Source organism: Apis cerana, linkage group LG5, assembly GCF_029169275.1.
Source record: "Apis cerana isolate GH-2021 linkage group LG5, AcerK_1.0, whole genome shotgun sequence".
NCBI lineage: Eukaryota > Metazoa > Arthropoda > Insecta > Hymenoptera > Apidae > Apis > Apis cerana.
The window spans coordinates 4,241,094-4,258,246 of NC_083856.1; the positions used below are offsets into that span (position 1 = coordinate 4,241,094).

Consider the following 17,153-nt stretch of genomic DNA (forward strand, 5'->3'; position numbering starts at 1 on the left):
ACAGTTTCAACATACCGTGAAAAATACTGTACTATTTAATTATTTCGAAGGAACAGAATCATTGCAGGATTAATTTGATCAAATATTTAAATTTATCGATTTATCACATAAATTATACACATATGTTATTGCAACTTTCAGCACTTCCGATTCCTTCTTCAATTAAAAACAAAATCATTCTACGTAAACAACTCCAACCGAATTATAAACAATTATCTCAACAAATTCCTATTAAAATTAAAGTAATAATAATAATAAATCGAACATTTCGATCCGACCGATACTCGAGAATCTAACGACAAAGATGAACGAATTTCTCGACAATTGCCACTCGATCGAGCAAACTAGCGATGACGTGTTCAAAGACAAAACGAGGATAGCGGAAGTAGCTGCTGCCACATTGTGCAGATTGAACAGCATAATGAAGCAGATGAAAGACTGGCGGGACGACCGCATGAAATTGCGATCCAACATATGGCGTTTGAAGCTTGCGTTACGCGTTGCCGGAAGGGAGACGGACGGCGGGGTCCACGCTGACCCATTGATCGAGCAACAGAAAGAGGAAATCAAACGACTGGAGACGACCAACAGAGAATTGAAGAAGGAGATCGCCAATATTAAATCGAGTCTGCTCAGTAAAGGGTACGTGACGCAGGAAACGGATTGGAAATCCGACGACAAGCTCGTGGAAGTTGAGCAGGAGTATTTGATGGAGAGGGAACGTTTGAACAACGAGATCCAGTATCTGAAAAGTCGGTTGAACGAGGTCGAGGAGGGTCATGTACACAGTTCGGAAGTGGAACACTTAAAATGCAAGCTGAAGCACTTCATGATGGTCGACTACACTATGGAGATTATATTCACCGATATAGTTAACAAAGTGGCCGAGACTATAGCGAATTTGTCCGAGGAGTTGGTGAACGTGAACGAACGTTTGCACAGGTCCCAAATGAGGAACGACAATCTTTACGTGGAGATCGATAAGTTGAAAGCGATGCTCAGATTCAAGAACGGCAACCTAATGGATTACCAGAGGAGGATAGTCGAGCTGGACAATGTGACGAAACGTTTGAAAACGGAAGTGAACAAGTTCAAGGTTAGTTACGAGGAGAGCTCGTGGAGCATCGGGTCGAGCAATTTGAAGAACGTGGAACGTTTCGTCAACGACTTGAAGTACAAGTTGAGGAACGATCACGAGGCTCTGCTTGGCGGCGGTGATCCGTATTGTTTCATGTACATTCAGAAAATCATCGAGTTGCGGATCAATTTGCGACAATTGCACATCGATTTGGCAAAATCGATCGGCAAGGAGCACAGGACCTCGGAGAAGCTGATGGAACACAACGAATACATGAAACAGCTTTCCAAGTTGGACTCGATCTTGAAAGAGATCAACAACGAGATCGACAAGTTGAAGAGCAATCACGTGAAAAGGCATTATAAAATCGGCGATTCCGAGGGCCTCGAGTATTTGAATAAGATAGTAGAGCTCGAGGCGATAATCGAGGAGATACAATCGGCGATGAACAGGTTGAATCGTTGCTCGAAAGGGAAGTCGAACGAGTCGAAGGACATTGAAAAATTGGAGGAATTCGTCGGTAGAGTGTGCCACGAGATCAAGCAATTGGAAGTGATCGTGGTATCGAGCGATCGTTTGAGCGTGTTCAAGAGGATCGACCAGCTCGAGGAGTCGATCGTTCGCTTGAAGACCGAGTTGAGCAACAAGGAGGCGCACATGACCGACCTCGACCAGGAATTAGTCGACGCGGACAGTATGTTGAAACAAAAGATGGTGGCGCTGCAGGACGCGCGCCACGAGATCACGATACTGATACAGGAGAACAAAGTGTTGAAGGAGAAGACGAACGTGATGGAGGAGAAGACGTCGGAGCTTCAATGCGAACACGAGGACGTAAAGAAGGAGTTGGAGCAGCTGCAATACGTGAAACACGAGGCAAATTTAACGAAGAAAAAATTGCAAAGTCTTCAGGACGACAAAGAGGAGTTGTTGAACGAAATGCAGAAAATTCGCGACGCCCTGAACAAGAAAAACGAGGAGACGAAGATCGTTCTTGCCGAAAAGAATACAATGGAGAGGGTGTTCAACGTGAAAATCGCGGATTTGTCGAAGAATCTTCAGATCAGTTCGAAGGAGAATGAAAAATTACAGAATAAGGTGAACGAATTGGAACGGATGAAATATAGGCGGGAAGCGTCCAACGTCGAGAAGGAGAACGAGAGTGCGAGACGCCTTAAGGAGATAACGGAGAAGATGAACAACGAGATACAGTTATTGAAGGTAAACTTGAAAATTTCGAAGGAGGATTTCAATCATGCGAATCGAGAGATTGCCGATTTAAAAATTAAATTGGAACATTTATCCGATGAAAAGACCAAGTTAGAGTCGAGCGTTGCTCAGTTAGAATCGAAGAAGGAGATACTGGTGTATCAATTGGGGGCCGAGAAAACCACCGCCGACGAGAGGCTGAAAGAGATCACCAAGTTGAAATCAGATTACGTCGACTTAGACGTCGAGAAGGTGAATCTGAAAATGGAGAAGGAACAATTGAACGCGAATTTCACGAATTTGAAGGTAGAGAAGGAACAGATAGAGAAATCTTTAGAATTCATTCAAAGCAAGTGTTGCATGTTCGAAAATAAAATTGATAAATATAAGTATGAGCGCAACAATCTGCTCGAAGAAGTGAGAAATCTTAAGGTGACCAAGGAAACTTTAACCATCAAATTGGAAGAGACGAAGTCGCAATTGGACGGAACTGGAGATAAGATAAGACAATTAGAGGTTGAAAATTCGAAACTTCATAGTGATCTCAACGAATTAACTGCGAAGAAGACGAGCCTTGAACAAGCTTTTGAAACCCGTGAACAAACGCTTTTGTCGGAGAACCACGACCTCGCAACGCGTGTTAACAAATTGGGCGAGGAAAACCAGACGTTGAAGAATCAATTGAAGGAAATTAAAACGACAAACGAATATTCCAACGTCGAGTTGAATAAACTCAAGACGGAATATGACAACGTGAAGTTGGAAAATACGACTCAATTGGACGAGTTAAGGCAATGTAATGAAATGTTGAAGGAAATGAACAACGAGTTGAAAATGAAACTGAATGAAATTCACAGCGAGTACAGAATATTAGAGAATCAGTTGAAGATCTTGGAATTGATGAATACCACGTTGAAGAAGGAGAAAGAATTATTGGAAAAAGAATATATGAACGCTCTGCAGAGATTGAGAATGGAGAGGATGGAGAAGGAAGGAATCACGTCGGGCAGCGAGTCAGTTTCTACCGAGCAAAACGAAGAAATGGAAAAGGGGAAATTTGAGAAACGCCCGAAAAAGGAAAAGATACCGGAGAAAGAAGTAATAAAGAAATTGATAATGGAAAATGAATCGTTGAAATTCGAAATATTGAATTTGAGGAGTCAAAACTATGAAATTAAAACGCAATTGACTCAAACGAAGGAAGAGATTCAAAGGCAAAAGTCGAATGCTGTGGAAAAAAAGACGAATGAAACGACGATTAAACCTATCTCGAACAAATTGGAGATCGTGAATCTTTATTACAAAGAGATTAACAGTTATTCGTCTCGTGGTTTGAGGAATACAGAGGCGGTAACGCACATAGACCAATCGAGTTTATGCCTGTACGAAGGTATGAATCGTGGGTCGGACATAGAGATCGAAAAATTACTGGAAATAATGAACAAATTGAAAGTGGAGAACATTGCCTTGAGAATGGAAGTGAACTCTTTGAGATGCAACTTGATTATTAATTTCTCTGAAGACGAGAAGAAGAAGAAAGAGCTACGGATAGCCACGGACGAGATTCAAGCATTGAAATCGGAATTGAAGAAACTGAGGGACGAAAGGGAATCGTTGCGGATTAAATTCAATACAACTAATGCGAAATTGGATCTGTTAGAATCTGAGAAAGCTGCTTTGAAGAACGAACTGTATACTATAAGGAACATTAATTCCGATTTCAAACAAAAGATAAGCGATTTACACAGCACGTATCAAAAATCGAAGGAGAAGAATTTAGTATTCGAAAATTGTATCGTGAAAGCAATTAAAAAGATAGAGAAATATACTTTATGCGATAATATGCAAATCAAAGGTAATAACGAATTGAAGGTACTTTTGAAGAAATACGTATCAAACGAAGAAATTTTGCAATCGATTGAACAAAGAATAGATATAGAAACGACATGAATAAATTTTATGCTAATGCATATCGATAAAATTAATTTGTATTAAAGTGAATTATATTACAATAAAGATGAAAATTGAGAAAGAAGTGAACAGAAATGTAATAGGTAATATTTAAAATAAGTTTAAAAAATTTTCAAATTTTAATAACTTTATCATATTAAATTTACGAGTTTCTAATCTAAATAATTAATCACTTGATCTCTAATATAACAATACTATAAGCTGCACTGATACATAGTTCCACGATGCTTTTAAATTGGTAAAAAAAGTTTTAAAGAATTTTCAGAAGTTTCGTGAAAACTTCAAGGTCCAATTAATTTAATTACTAATTTATTTCGAAAAGTTTCTTCTAAATATTTCGAACATCGTTCTGATAAAAGATGAATGTAACAAATTTATAAATATTTATTAAAATAATTACTTATCGAACAACCCAATTATCAAAAGATAATAACGAATTGAGTAATCATGTTAATTATTTGACTAAGAAAAAAAAAAAGAAATTAAGATAAAATATTTAATATTAATCGAAATCGATATGAGTTTTATGAATAACTGCCAATAATTTATGAATAATTGACTGTTAAAATGATTATCAAGTGAATAATTGAAATTCGAGGATACTTATTTTTAACTTTGCAGTAAATTATATCTTTTATTATATCCAAATAACTTATTATTGATTAAACGAAAGAAAGAAAAATATTATATAAATATGTCGTTTATATATGATTTATAGAATTATTATTTCAATAAACCATCTCAAAATATAATGCGTTAATTTATTCGTGAAATACTTATGAAGAATATATTCTGAAAGTTAAAACAAGTATAGAAGCTGTTATGCAAAATTACCGGTTAAATTTAAGCTACTTTATTTATTAAATTATAACCAATTTAAGCTTGTATTAAATGAAACTAGACGGAGACAAAACAAGATGAAGATAGAACTATTTTACTTTATCTCTATTTTGTGTCGCAAACTTTAATTGTTTATAACTTAAATATTAGCTTCAATTAATTGTATATCAATCGATAATCAATCGATATAACAATCGATCGTTTAATGATCTACGAATATATTAATATTCTATATAATGAAAAAATTAAATCTAATCAGAAATGTAAAATATGAATTTCATTTATTATAAAATAAAGTAACAAGAATGATAGAATTTGTACGTACTATTATATTTGTAATAATATCTTATTTTTTATCTTTATATCCTTTATATCCTTTATAAATATAAGAAGTATGTATATAACATAAAAATATAATCAAATAGATTACATTAAAATTTTTAAATAATAAATTAAACAAAAAAAAAATAAAATTAATAAAATTAACGCGCCGTTTCTAAATATATGAATTTTGTAAAATAAAGATAGAGAAGGAGAGCAAATAATAAGAAAAAGACAGAGATAGAATAATATGAATAAAAGTGACTTTCAGCGCCATCATTGTGGAAAACGTTTCTATTCTAAAGATTCATGTTCCAAAAAATGCTCAAGAGATGTCGATAGCTCTCAATTCACACTCTACCTTACCTTTGGAAAAATCTTTTATCTTCAACAGATGGCATTGACAATCAATTCTTATTTTATCTCTATCTTTCTCTTATTAATTATCTTTATCTGTAAAAGGTTCGTTTGCGGCACTCTGAAGATGGCGCTGATATCCACATTTTTATTCTATTTCTATCCTCAAATTATTTCTAAGTTTTGTCTATACCATATTAATTTAATTTATCGTATTGCAATCGGAACTGATTTCTTAATTTTACACTTTCTGTTTTTCTTACTAATATTAAACAGTATTAATTAAAAAATTAACTGATAAAAAAATGAATAAATAGATAAACCTATAAATAAATAAAGAAATAAAAAGATAAATATGTAATAAGTAATAAATAATTAAACAAAAAAAATTAATAATTAAATAACTCAATTAAATTAAATAAACGAACAAATAATACGAATAAATAAAAAAATAAAAATATAATATACACATGGTTATATGGATAATACATACATATATATATATACACACACACCCACACACATATATATATACATATACATATATATATATATAACCACACATTAATTTAATAAATAATAAAAATTAAAAATAATAATTTTGATTAAGACAAATTAAAAATTTAAAATTAAAGCAAAACAAATTAAAAGTAAAATAAACATTAAAATAAAAAGTAACAAAAAGTAAATTAATGGAAATCATGTTTTAAACTGAACTGCAGGTGTGCGTAGTTCTTAGCTTGCCATCGCTTCCCAAAAACTATCTATGATGAAATATTTGTAAGATATTGTTTTAAATAGAAAAAAATTAAAAAATACATATAAATTTTTAAAAAATTTAAAAAATTCAAAAATTTGGAAAGCGATGCCAATTACCGGGCCTCACCCACGAGGAGGTGACTACGCATCGAGACCCACCTGAAAAAAACAAAATACAAAATAACAATAAAATTTATATTACAGAAAGTATATATGCATATAAAAAGTATATGTAAATATACATTAATTAAAAAGTATACGATATATATAAATATATATATTAACTTAATAGATAACAAAAATTAAAAATTATTTAATTAAAACAAATAAAAAATTAAAAATTGAAGCAAAATAAATTAAAATAACTCAAAAGTTAAATTAAAAGTAAATAAAAAAATTAAAACTTAAATAAAATTCATAGTTAAAAATAAAAAAATAAAAAAAATAAACAAAATAAATTTTAAAAAATTAATAAATAAATAAAAATGCAAGCAAGAAAATGATAATTAAAAACTGAAATGAATAAATAACATATAAAATTACCTTATTATTATAAATGTATTTAATATAATTTAGAATAATTAAATATTATAAATAAATGATTGAAAATTCTGTTAAATTTAGTTAAAGTGTTATAACATCGATGTTATTGCCACGAAAGTTCGTTTAGAAATGATCGCTCTCTCGTATTTCGCCTCGTATTTATAGGACGCGACGACACAAGTTTAACGAAAATATAATATCGAAACTAATTTCTCAAATATAATGATTAATATTTATAAATTTTTATTCAATTTTTTTACATTTAATATTTATTAGTGATCCGAATAATTTATTATAATAAAAAATGATACATTTTTTAAAATTAAAACAGCATTCGTTCCTGCGATGTTATTTCTTTATTCCTTTATCTATTAATTTATTTATTTATTATGCATTTATTTAATATATACTCGTTTATTTATTTACTTATGATATATGGGTTTTATTTACTCAACTACTTATTTTTTTATTTATATATTTATTTACTTCCTACTCTTTTGCTTATATAATAACTTATTTAATTTTTTATTCATTTATATATATATATATATAAATGATATATATATATATATATATATAAAAATATATATATATGTATATATATATATAGCTTTGCAAAACGTTCAATCTTTGATCGTTGTGCAAAACAAAAAGCAAAAGGAATTCTACGGAAAATCGACAAGCCAAACTTGAAAATAAAAATTAAATTAATTGTACATAACACTACTTGAAACACAAACATATTATTTCTAAGATATATCAATATTTTATATTTTTATGACATAAAAGACAATAAATATATAAAATATCGATAATTATGAGTTTAAAATCAAAAATAAATAAATAAATAAATAAATAAATAAAAATAAAAATAAAATGTATTTCACAGAGATTTTTAGAAGTTTACTTAATTTATCGATCACTACCATTTTTAACATTACTATTCCCACTATTACTACCATGCAAGCATTTTCAAATTTATATTCTATTTTAAGCATTTCTACAGCAACAATTTTACAAGAAATCTACTTACATTCTAAAACGTTTAGAAAGATTTCCATTTAAAAAAAAAATTTCATGAACTTCATCGACTTTAAAAATATTCTAATTGCAAACATAATTTCATATGAACCTTAAAGAATATCCTTCATCTAAAATAGTTTCATACTCACGATATTTTTTAAAGGAAAATAAAAGATATATTGTAAAACAATATTAGTAAATAGGATAAACGATACGTGACAATGGTACCTGAAACAAATTTAAACATAAACAATTAATACAATTATACTCCTATAATTATTTATTGATCAATAATAGATCCAATTATAACATTTTCTTGAAATATATAAGTGTTGTCCGAGAGATAATATATCTGAAACAAACTTATAACTTATATAAAATTATTTAAAAGATTATTATACTAAGAAAAAAAAAACAATCGAAACATTATCATTTAAAACAATATAAAAAAAAATAACTTTTATAATGAACATTTACCATTATTGATCTCAAAAAATTTAGTAAAAAAAATTTAAATTCGATATTTCAAAAAAGATTAAGTTCTTATCAATGAGAAATATAAATATAAATACCATAGCGATATTTTTTGCAATAAATGCAACGATAATGAATGCTGAAAAAAGAAAACAATAGTACTACAATTAGTAGTCAGAAGGACTACTAAAATAAAATATTTTCCACTCGATATAAACCCGAGCAACAAAACCGCGAGTGGAATATTCACTTTGCTTCGCAACACTAATTATACTAATATTCTTTATAAAATAAAAAATTTTTAAATCAACCGCGATGAGTGCTTCATTATATTTGAAATGTTACTAATTTACAATGAAAAAAAAAGAAAAAAAAAAAAAGAAAGAAACATTGAAAAAAAAAATGATCAATTATTTACGCAACAGTAATCTAGGCACTCAAATTTAAATAACGCAACACTATTGTCGAAAAATCAAGTGCAGTCTCCTTGACTGCTATATTGCAGCCTTCCTTGACTGCTATCTTGCAGCCTCCTTGACTGCTCTATCGTATAATCACCCTAGTAGCTTTTTTAGCCACTCAAGATGATTCAGGAACGAACAGGAACATGAGTACTTCCACAATTCCAATGGAAGAAATTTGGGCATTCAATATTCAACGCAACACTACTTGAATAAACGCGATTACTTATCAACGCAACACTACTTTTAAAAATGAATTCAATCAAAATTATTATTTCTGACTAAAGAAAGTGTATATAAATAATATTTAATAGTTAAAAAAATAGTTGGAAATAATGAATTTTAATTACAAAAGATAATATAAATTTTATTATTAGATAGTTTATAAAAAAGCTATAATATAAAAAATTTATAAAAATATAAATAATTTATAACAAAAACCGTGATAATTTATAATTCGCAACACTAATGCAAACGCGATTCTCATTTTAACGCAACGCTAATGCAAACGCGATTCTCATTTTAACGCAATTCTAATTCAATCCGTAATTAATCATTCGCAACACTAATAAAAAAATCGCGATGCCCATGATGACTGGATTTGGATGATGGGCCGGCATGCAAATCGGCCAGACAACACAACAACAATTACTACATATTACTAAAACGAGCACAATGACAAAATAGTAACAATGACTTCCCATTCTTTGGACCTAAAAAGATTCAAAAAATGAGGAGCCATTCGTTGCAGCCCTCTTCGTGACAGTTTGTCGGGCCTCTTCGGTCTTCCTCCTTCGGGCGCAATGCCCGCTGAAACTTAAATCTAGGCTCGAGATTCACTAATCGTAAACCAAAGAAAAAAAAAAAGGACTAAATCGCGGAAGCTAAGTGCATGGACGACCAACGATCGCAATGATCATTCTCCGTACATGCACAGAATCTCGGGCGCAACGTTCGTTTCGAAAGCAAATCGCGATCGCGACCACGAAACTCGAAAAATCGACAAGCAAAGCCAGAGACGAATAGCATTGTCGTCCATTCGATTCAGCTTTGCCCTCGTTTTCTCAAATTTTATTCCCTGAAACAGATTGTCACGCGAAAACGCGCCTACCCGACCAGAGACTGTGACAACCTGCCCGGCCCTACCTACTTAAAATTAACATTCGTACCAGAAGTATACTACCTATCCTACCTAGCTCTATATTTAAAAAATGGCAAAGCAGGCACACCAACACACTCATTCCACGATTCTCACACATAATACTCGGGCGCAAAAGCCTAAACTAGGGAAACGTCCCGGGACGCCTCCGACACCCGAGCTTGGCACACTACTCGCATACTCTAACTTTACGTACCATTTTCCTGAAATCGACTGACGATAGCTAGTGACCATTGCGTGAAAATGCGATAAAAACGCATATATTTCTTAAATTTAATACATATATTTCTTATATAAATTTAAATTTATTAATTTAATTTAATAATAATTTAATAATAATATTATTGAAATTAAATTTCAATATTTATTAATGAAAAGTATAATAAAACTATTTATATTTTAATTTTAATTTTTAATAATATTATAATTTAATAATATTTTAATTTTAAATATACAATCAATATTTATTAATAAAAAGATACACCTTTTTTAGGTGGCAATTAAATTTGATATAATTGCAATTTAAAATAATAATAAAAATTATAATATCCCGTATAAATTATTATTGAAAATTGAAAATTGTAAATAAGAATATCAATAAATCAGTCATGAATATCTTAAATGTTTCAAATTATATTGCATGAAATGATATACGAAACGACGCAATTCCACAGCCTAACGACACACACAATGTGGAAAATACGTCGTGCACGATACACTACGCATCGTCAGTCGCTGAAAAATTATTATTATGAACTTATGAACTATGATCATCATGCCCATCGCCTTTCTTTCACCCAAGTAGCACCTGGGCACGTGGGTGAGATCCTGGCAACGGACATGGAAAGGGTTAAACCTGAAAATCCTGAGCTAAAAAAAATATTAATGTATTTATTTTCTAACGGATTAATGTTCTTTAATTCAATATTTGCTTACTTTATTTCAAACTGTATATATTTATTTTAAAGACTTAATTGAAATTATTTCATTTTCATTTATGCCAATATTAATTTTTCTTTCAGAATACATTTATACATTTATATATATACGGTTCTTTGTTATTAATTTTAAGAAGAAAATATATTTAAAAAATAAGAAATTTATTTATATCAATTAATGATAAATTTATGTATGAAAATTAATAATAAGAAATTGACTTTAAATGGAATATTAAATAAAAATAACCTCAGGCGATCTCTTCATCAAAGCATGTTTTTTAAAAATATAAAACAAACGTTCAAAATTTTCTGCTCTGATTTAGAAATCTACCTGTCGCGAAGTATCTTCTTGCACATAATATTTCATACATTTTTTACGAAGAAAGAAAATAAAATATCTATTTATTATTTTCATATTTCAAATCATTCTTAAGTTTATAATAACAAATCAAACATTGAAATATTACAAAAAAAAAAAAAATTAACAATTGTTCATGTTAATAAACAATAATACATTATCAGTATTATTATATAGCAATTGATATTTCTATTGTAACGAAGTCGGAGGATATCCGACTTCTATACTACAAGAGACTCAATTCATATCATTTCATCATCATTTCATTTTCATTTACGCGAATATTAAATTATTCTTTCAGAATACATTTATACATTTATACATTTATATGTATATGGTTCTTCGTTATACGATTCTTTACTTAATCATTTATATCATTCATAATAATTAGATGCAAAAATATTATATTGTATAAATATGTTGATTAATATAAAATTAACTATCAATATCATCTTAAAAACGCGACGTGCAAGAAGATCTATCCTGATCTAATAAATAAAATACAAGAAAAAAAAGTGTTACTATTCACGGGTATAATTAATACCCGCGGTCATTGTGCTCGTGCAAAAATCTACGTATACAACCAATCACTCGTGTCGATTCGGATCTTTCATCCTACGACATGATTGAATGATCGGAGGAACATAAATGCATGCGACTCACCGATAGATGCGAAGAAGTTTGCAGTGCCGTGACCCATAGGATGTCATCGCCAAGTAGGAGGAAATGAAATCTATATCAAAACACGGAATATCATAATTTAAATACAATACTCATTCATTTAAAAGGATAAAATAAATGAAAAATATAATAAAATAATTACCTCTTCGCGTGATGGATGACCGCTTTATTCCCCTGAGAAGCACTGACTCTACCCTATACCGAATATGAATAAATAAAAACTTAAGAAAATTGAAAAAAAATTATAAATAAAAACTCGTTATTATCGTATTTGATTAATTTATAATAAGCGAGCAAACACTGACTCTAATTTCGCGATTATAATGAATAAATTTAATTAGAGCTATTATGCTCTAAAATATCAAAAAACTATTACGAGACAAACACTGAATCTACCGACCGCATTGCGCGCGGTCACAAAATCATCTGAAATGAAACTATATTATAACAAAATAAAAGAGACATAAAAACGACAATAATATATAAGATAAATGATAATTGACAATTCTCAATGGTACCTGAAACAAAACAAAACAAATAATTAATAAAATTATACTCGTTGTATAATTATTTATTGAACGATGATAGATTCAATTATAACATTTTCTTGAAATATATAAGTGTTGTCCGAGAGATAATATATCTGAAACAAACTTATAACTTATATAAAATTATTTAAAAGATTATTATACTAAGAAAAAAAAAACAATCGAAACATTATCATTTAAAACAATATAAAAAAAAATAACTTTTATAATGAACATTTACCATTATTGATCTCAAAAAATTTAGTAAAAAAAATTTAAATTCGATATTTCAAAAAAGATTAAGTTCTTACCAATGAGAAATATAAATATAAATACCATAGCGATATTTTTGCAATAAATGCAACGATAATGAATGCTGAAAAAAGAAAACAATAGTACTACAATTAGTAGTCAGAAGGACTACTAAAATAAAATATTTTCCACTCGATATAAACCCGAGCAACAAAACCGCGAGTGGAATATTCACTTTGCTTCGCAACACTAATTATACTAATATTCTTTTATAAAATAAAAAATTTTTTAAATCAACCGCGATGAGTGCTTCATTATATTTGAAATGTTACTAATTTACAATGAAAAAAGAAAAAAAAAAAAGAAAAAAAAAAGAAAGAAACATTGAAAAAAAAAATGATCAATTATTTACGCAACAGTAATCTAGGCACTCAAATTTAAATAACGCAACACTATTGTCGAAAAATCAAGTGCAGTCTCCTTGACTGCTATATTGCAGCCTTCCTTGACTGCTATCTTGCAGCCTCCTTGACTGCTCTATCGTATAATCACCCTAGTAGCTTTTTTAGCCACTCAAGATGATTCAGGAACGAACAGGAACATGAGTACTTCCACAATTCCAATGGAAGAAATTTGGGCATTCAATATTCAACGCAACACTACTTGAATAAACGCGATTACTTATCAACGCAACACTACTTTTAAAAATGAATTCAATCAAAATTATTATTTCTGACTAAAGAAAGTGTATATAAATAATATTTAATAGTTAAAAAATAGTTGGAAATAATGAATTTTAATTACAAAAGATAATATAAATTTTATTATTAGATAGTTTATAAAAAGCTATAATATAAAAATTTATAAAAATATAAATAATTTATAACAAAAAACCGTGATAATTTATAATTCGCAACACTAATGCAAACGCGATTCTCATTTTAACGCAACGCTAATGCAAACGCGATTCTCATTTTAACGCAATTCTAATTCAATCCGTAATTAATCATTCGCAACACTAATAAAAAAATCGCGATGCCCATGATGACTGGATTTGGATGATGGGCCGGCATGCAAATCGGCCAGACAACACAACAACAATTACTACATATTACTAAAACGAGCACAATGACAAAATAGTAACAATGACTTCCCATTCTTTGGACCTAAAAAGATTCAAAAAATGAGGAGCCATTCGTTGCAGCCCTCTTCGTGACAGTTTGTCGGGCCTCTTCGGTCTTCCTCCTTCGGGCGCAATGCCCGCTGAAACTTAAATCTAGGCTCGAGATTCACTAATCGTAAACCAAAGAAAAAAAGAAAAAAAAAAAGGACTAAATCGCGGAAGCTAAGTGCATGGACGACCAACGATCGCAATGATCATTCTCCGTACATGCACAGAATCTCGGGCGCAACGTTCGTTTCGAAAGCAAATCGCGATCGCGACCACGAAACTCGAAAAATCGACAAGCAAAGCCAGAGACGAATAGCATTGTCGTCCATTCGATTCAGCTTTGCCCTCGTTTTCTCAAATTTTATTCCCTGAAACAGATTGTCACGCGAAAACGCGCCTACCCGACCAGAGACTGTGACAACCTGCCCGGCCCTACCTACTTAAAATTAACATTCGTACCAGAAGTATACTACCTATCCTACCTAGCTCTATATTTAAAAAATGGCAAAGCAGGCACACCAACACACTCATTCCACGATTCTCACACATAATACTCGGGCGCAAAAGCCTAAACTAGGGAAACGTCCCGGGACGCCTCCGACACCCGAGCTTGGCACACTACTCGCATACTCTAACTTTACGTACCATTTTCCTGAAATCGACTGACGATAGCTAGTGACCATTGCGTGAAAATGCGATAAAAACGCATATATTTCTTAAATTTAATACATATATTTCTTATATAAATTTAAATTTATTAATTTAATTTAATAATAATTTAATAATAATATTATTGAAATTAAATTTCAATATTTATTAATGAAAAGTATAATAAAACTATTTATATTTTAATTTTAATTTTTAATAATATTATAATTTAATAATATTTTAATTTTAAATATACAATCAATATTTATTAATAAAAAGATACACCTTTTTTAGGTGGCAATTAAATTTGATATAATTGCAATTTAAAATAATAATAAAAATTATAATATCCCGTATAAATTATTATTGAAAATTGAAAATTGTAAATAAGAATATCAATAAATCAGTCATGAATATCTTAAATGTTTCAAATTATATTGCATGAAATGATATACGAAACGACGCAATTCCACAGCCTAACGACACACACAATGTGGAAAATACGTCGTGCACGATACACTACGCATCGTCAGTCGCTGAAAAATTATTATTATGAACTTATGAACTATGATCATCATGCCCATCGCCTTTCTTTCACCCAAGTAGCACCTGGGCACGTGGGTGAGATCCTGGCAACGGACATGGAAAGGGTTAAACCTGAAAATCCTGAGCTAAAAAAAATATTAATGTATTTATTTTCTAACGGATTAATGTTCTTTAATTCAATATTTGCTTACTTTATTTCAAACTGTATATATTTATTTTAAAGACTTAATTGAAATTATTTCATTTTCATTTATGCCAATATTAATTTTTCTTTCAGAATACATTTATACATTTATATATATACGGTTCTTTGTTATTAATTTTAAGAAGAAAATATATTTAAAAAATAAGAAATTTATTTATATCAATTAATGATAAATTTATGTATGAAAATTAATAATAAGAAATTGACTTTAAATGGAATATTAAATAAAAATAACCTCAGGCGATCTCTTCATCAAAGCATGTTTTTAAAAATATAAAACAAACGTTCAAAATTTTCTGCTCTGATTTAGAAATCTACCTGTCGCGAAGTATCTTCTTGCACATAATATTTCATACATTTTTTACGAAGAAAGAAAATAAAATATCTATTTATTATTTTCATATTTCAAATCATTCTTAAGTTTATAATAACAAATCAAACATTGAAATATTACAAAAAAAAAAAAAAAAATTAACAATTGTTCATGTTAATAAACAATAATACATTATCAGTATTATTATATAGCAATTGATATTTCTATTGTAACGAAGTCGGAGGATATCCGACTTCTATACTACAAGAGACTCAATTCATATCATTTCATCATCATTTCATTTTCATTTACGCGAATATTAAATTATTCTTTCAGAATACATTTATACATTTATACATTTATATGTATATGGTTCTTCGTTATACGATTCTTTACTTAATCATTTATATCATTCATAATAATTAGATGCAAAAATATTATATTGTATAAATATGTTGATTAATATAAAATTAACTATCAATATCATCTTAAAAACGCGACGTGCAAGAAGATCTATCCTGATCTAATAAATAAAATACAAGAAAAAAAAGTGTTACTATTCACGGGTATAATTAATACCCGCGGTCATTGTGCTCGTGCAAAAATCTACGTATACAACCAATCATTCGTGTCGATTCGGATCTTTCATCCTACGACATGATTGAATGATCGGAGGAATATAAATGCATGCGACTCACCGATAGATGCGAAGAAGTTTGCAGTGCCGTGACCCATAGGATGTCATCGCCAAGTAGGAGGAAATGAAATCTATATCAAAACACGGAATATCATAATTTAAATACAATACTCATTCATTTAAAAGGATAAAATAAATGAAAAATATAATAAAATAATTACCTCTTCGCGTGATGGATGACCGCTTTATTCCTCTGAGAAGCACTGACTCTACCCTATACCGAATATGAATAAATAAAAACTTAAGAAAATTGAAAAAAAATTATAAATAAAAAAACTCGTTATTATCGTATTTGATTAATTTATAATAAGCGAGCAAACACTGACTCTAATTTCGCGATTATAATGAATAAATTTAATTAGAGCTATTATGCTCTAAAATATCAAAAAACTGTTACGAAACAAACACTGAATCTACCGACCACATTGCGCGCGGTCACAAAATCATCTGAAATGAAACTGTATTATAATAACGGAGGATCCAAAAAAAAAAAAAAAAAATATTTTCCTTCTCTTTTCTATCGTACATTTATTTCAAAAAATGTTACCATTTCTTCTTTTTAATTACTTATTAAGACTTATTTTATTAATTTCAAATATTAATATTTGTAGTAAATGTTCAT

General features: G+C 29.7%; 1 protein-coding gene across 1 annotated transcript in view; it reads left to right on the forward strand.

The window, feature by feature from the left end:
- Positions 1-304: 304 nt before the first annotated feature.
- LOC108003943 (kinesin-related protein 4-like) overlaps positions 305-17,153 on the forward strand; it is a 50,017-nt gene continuing 33,168 nt past the window's right edge. The window contains exons 1-2 of the mRNA XM_062075579.1: positions 305-3,385; positions 3,488-4,159. Coding sequence (XP_061931563.1) covers positions 305-3,385; positions 3,488-4,159 — 3,753 coding nt within the window. The remainder of the gene's footprint in view (positions 3,386-3,487; positions 4,160-17,153) is intronic.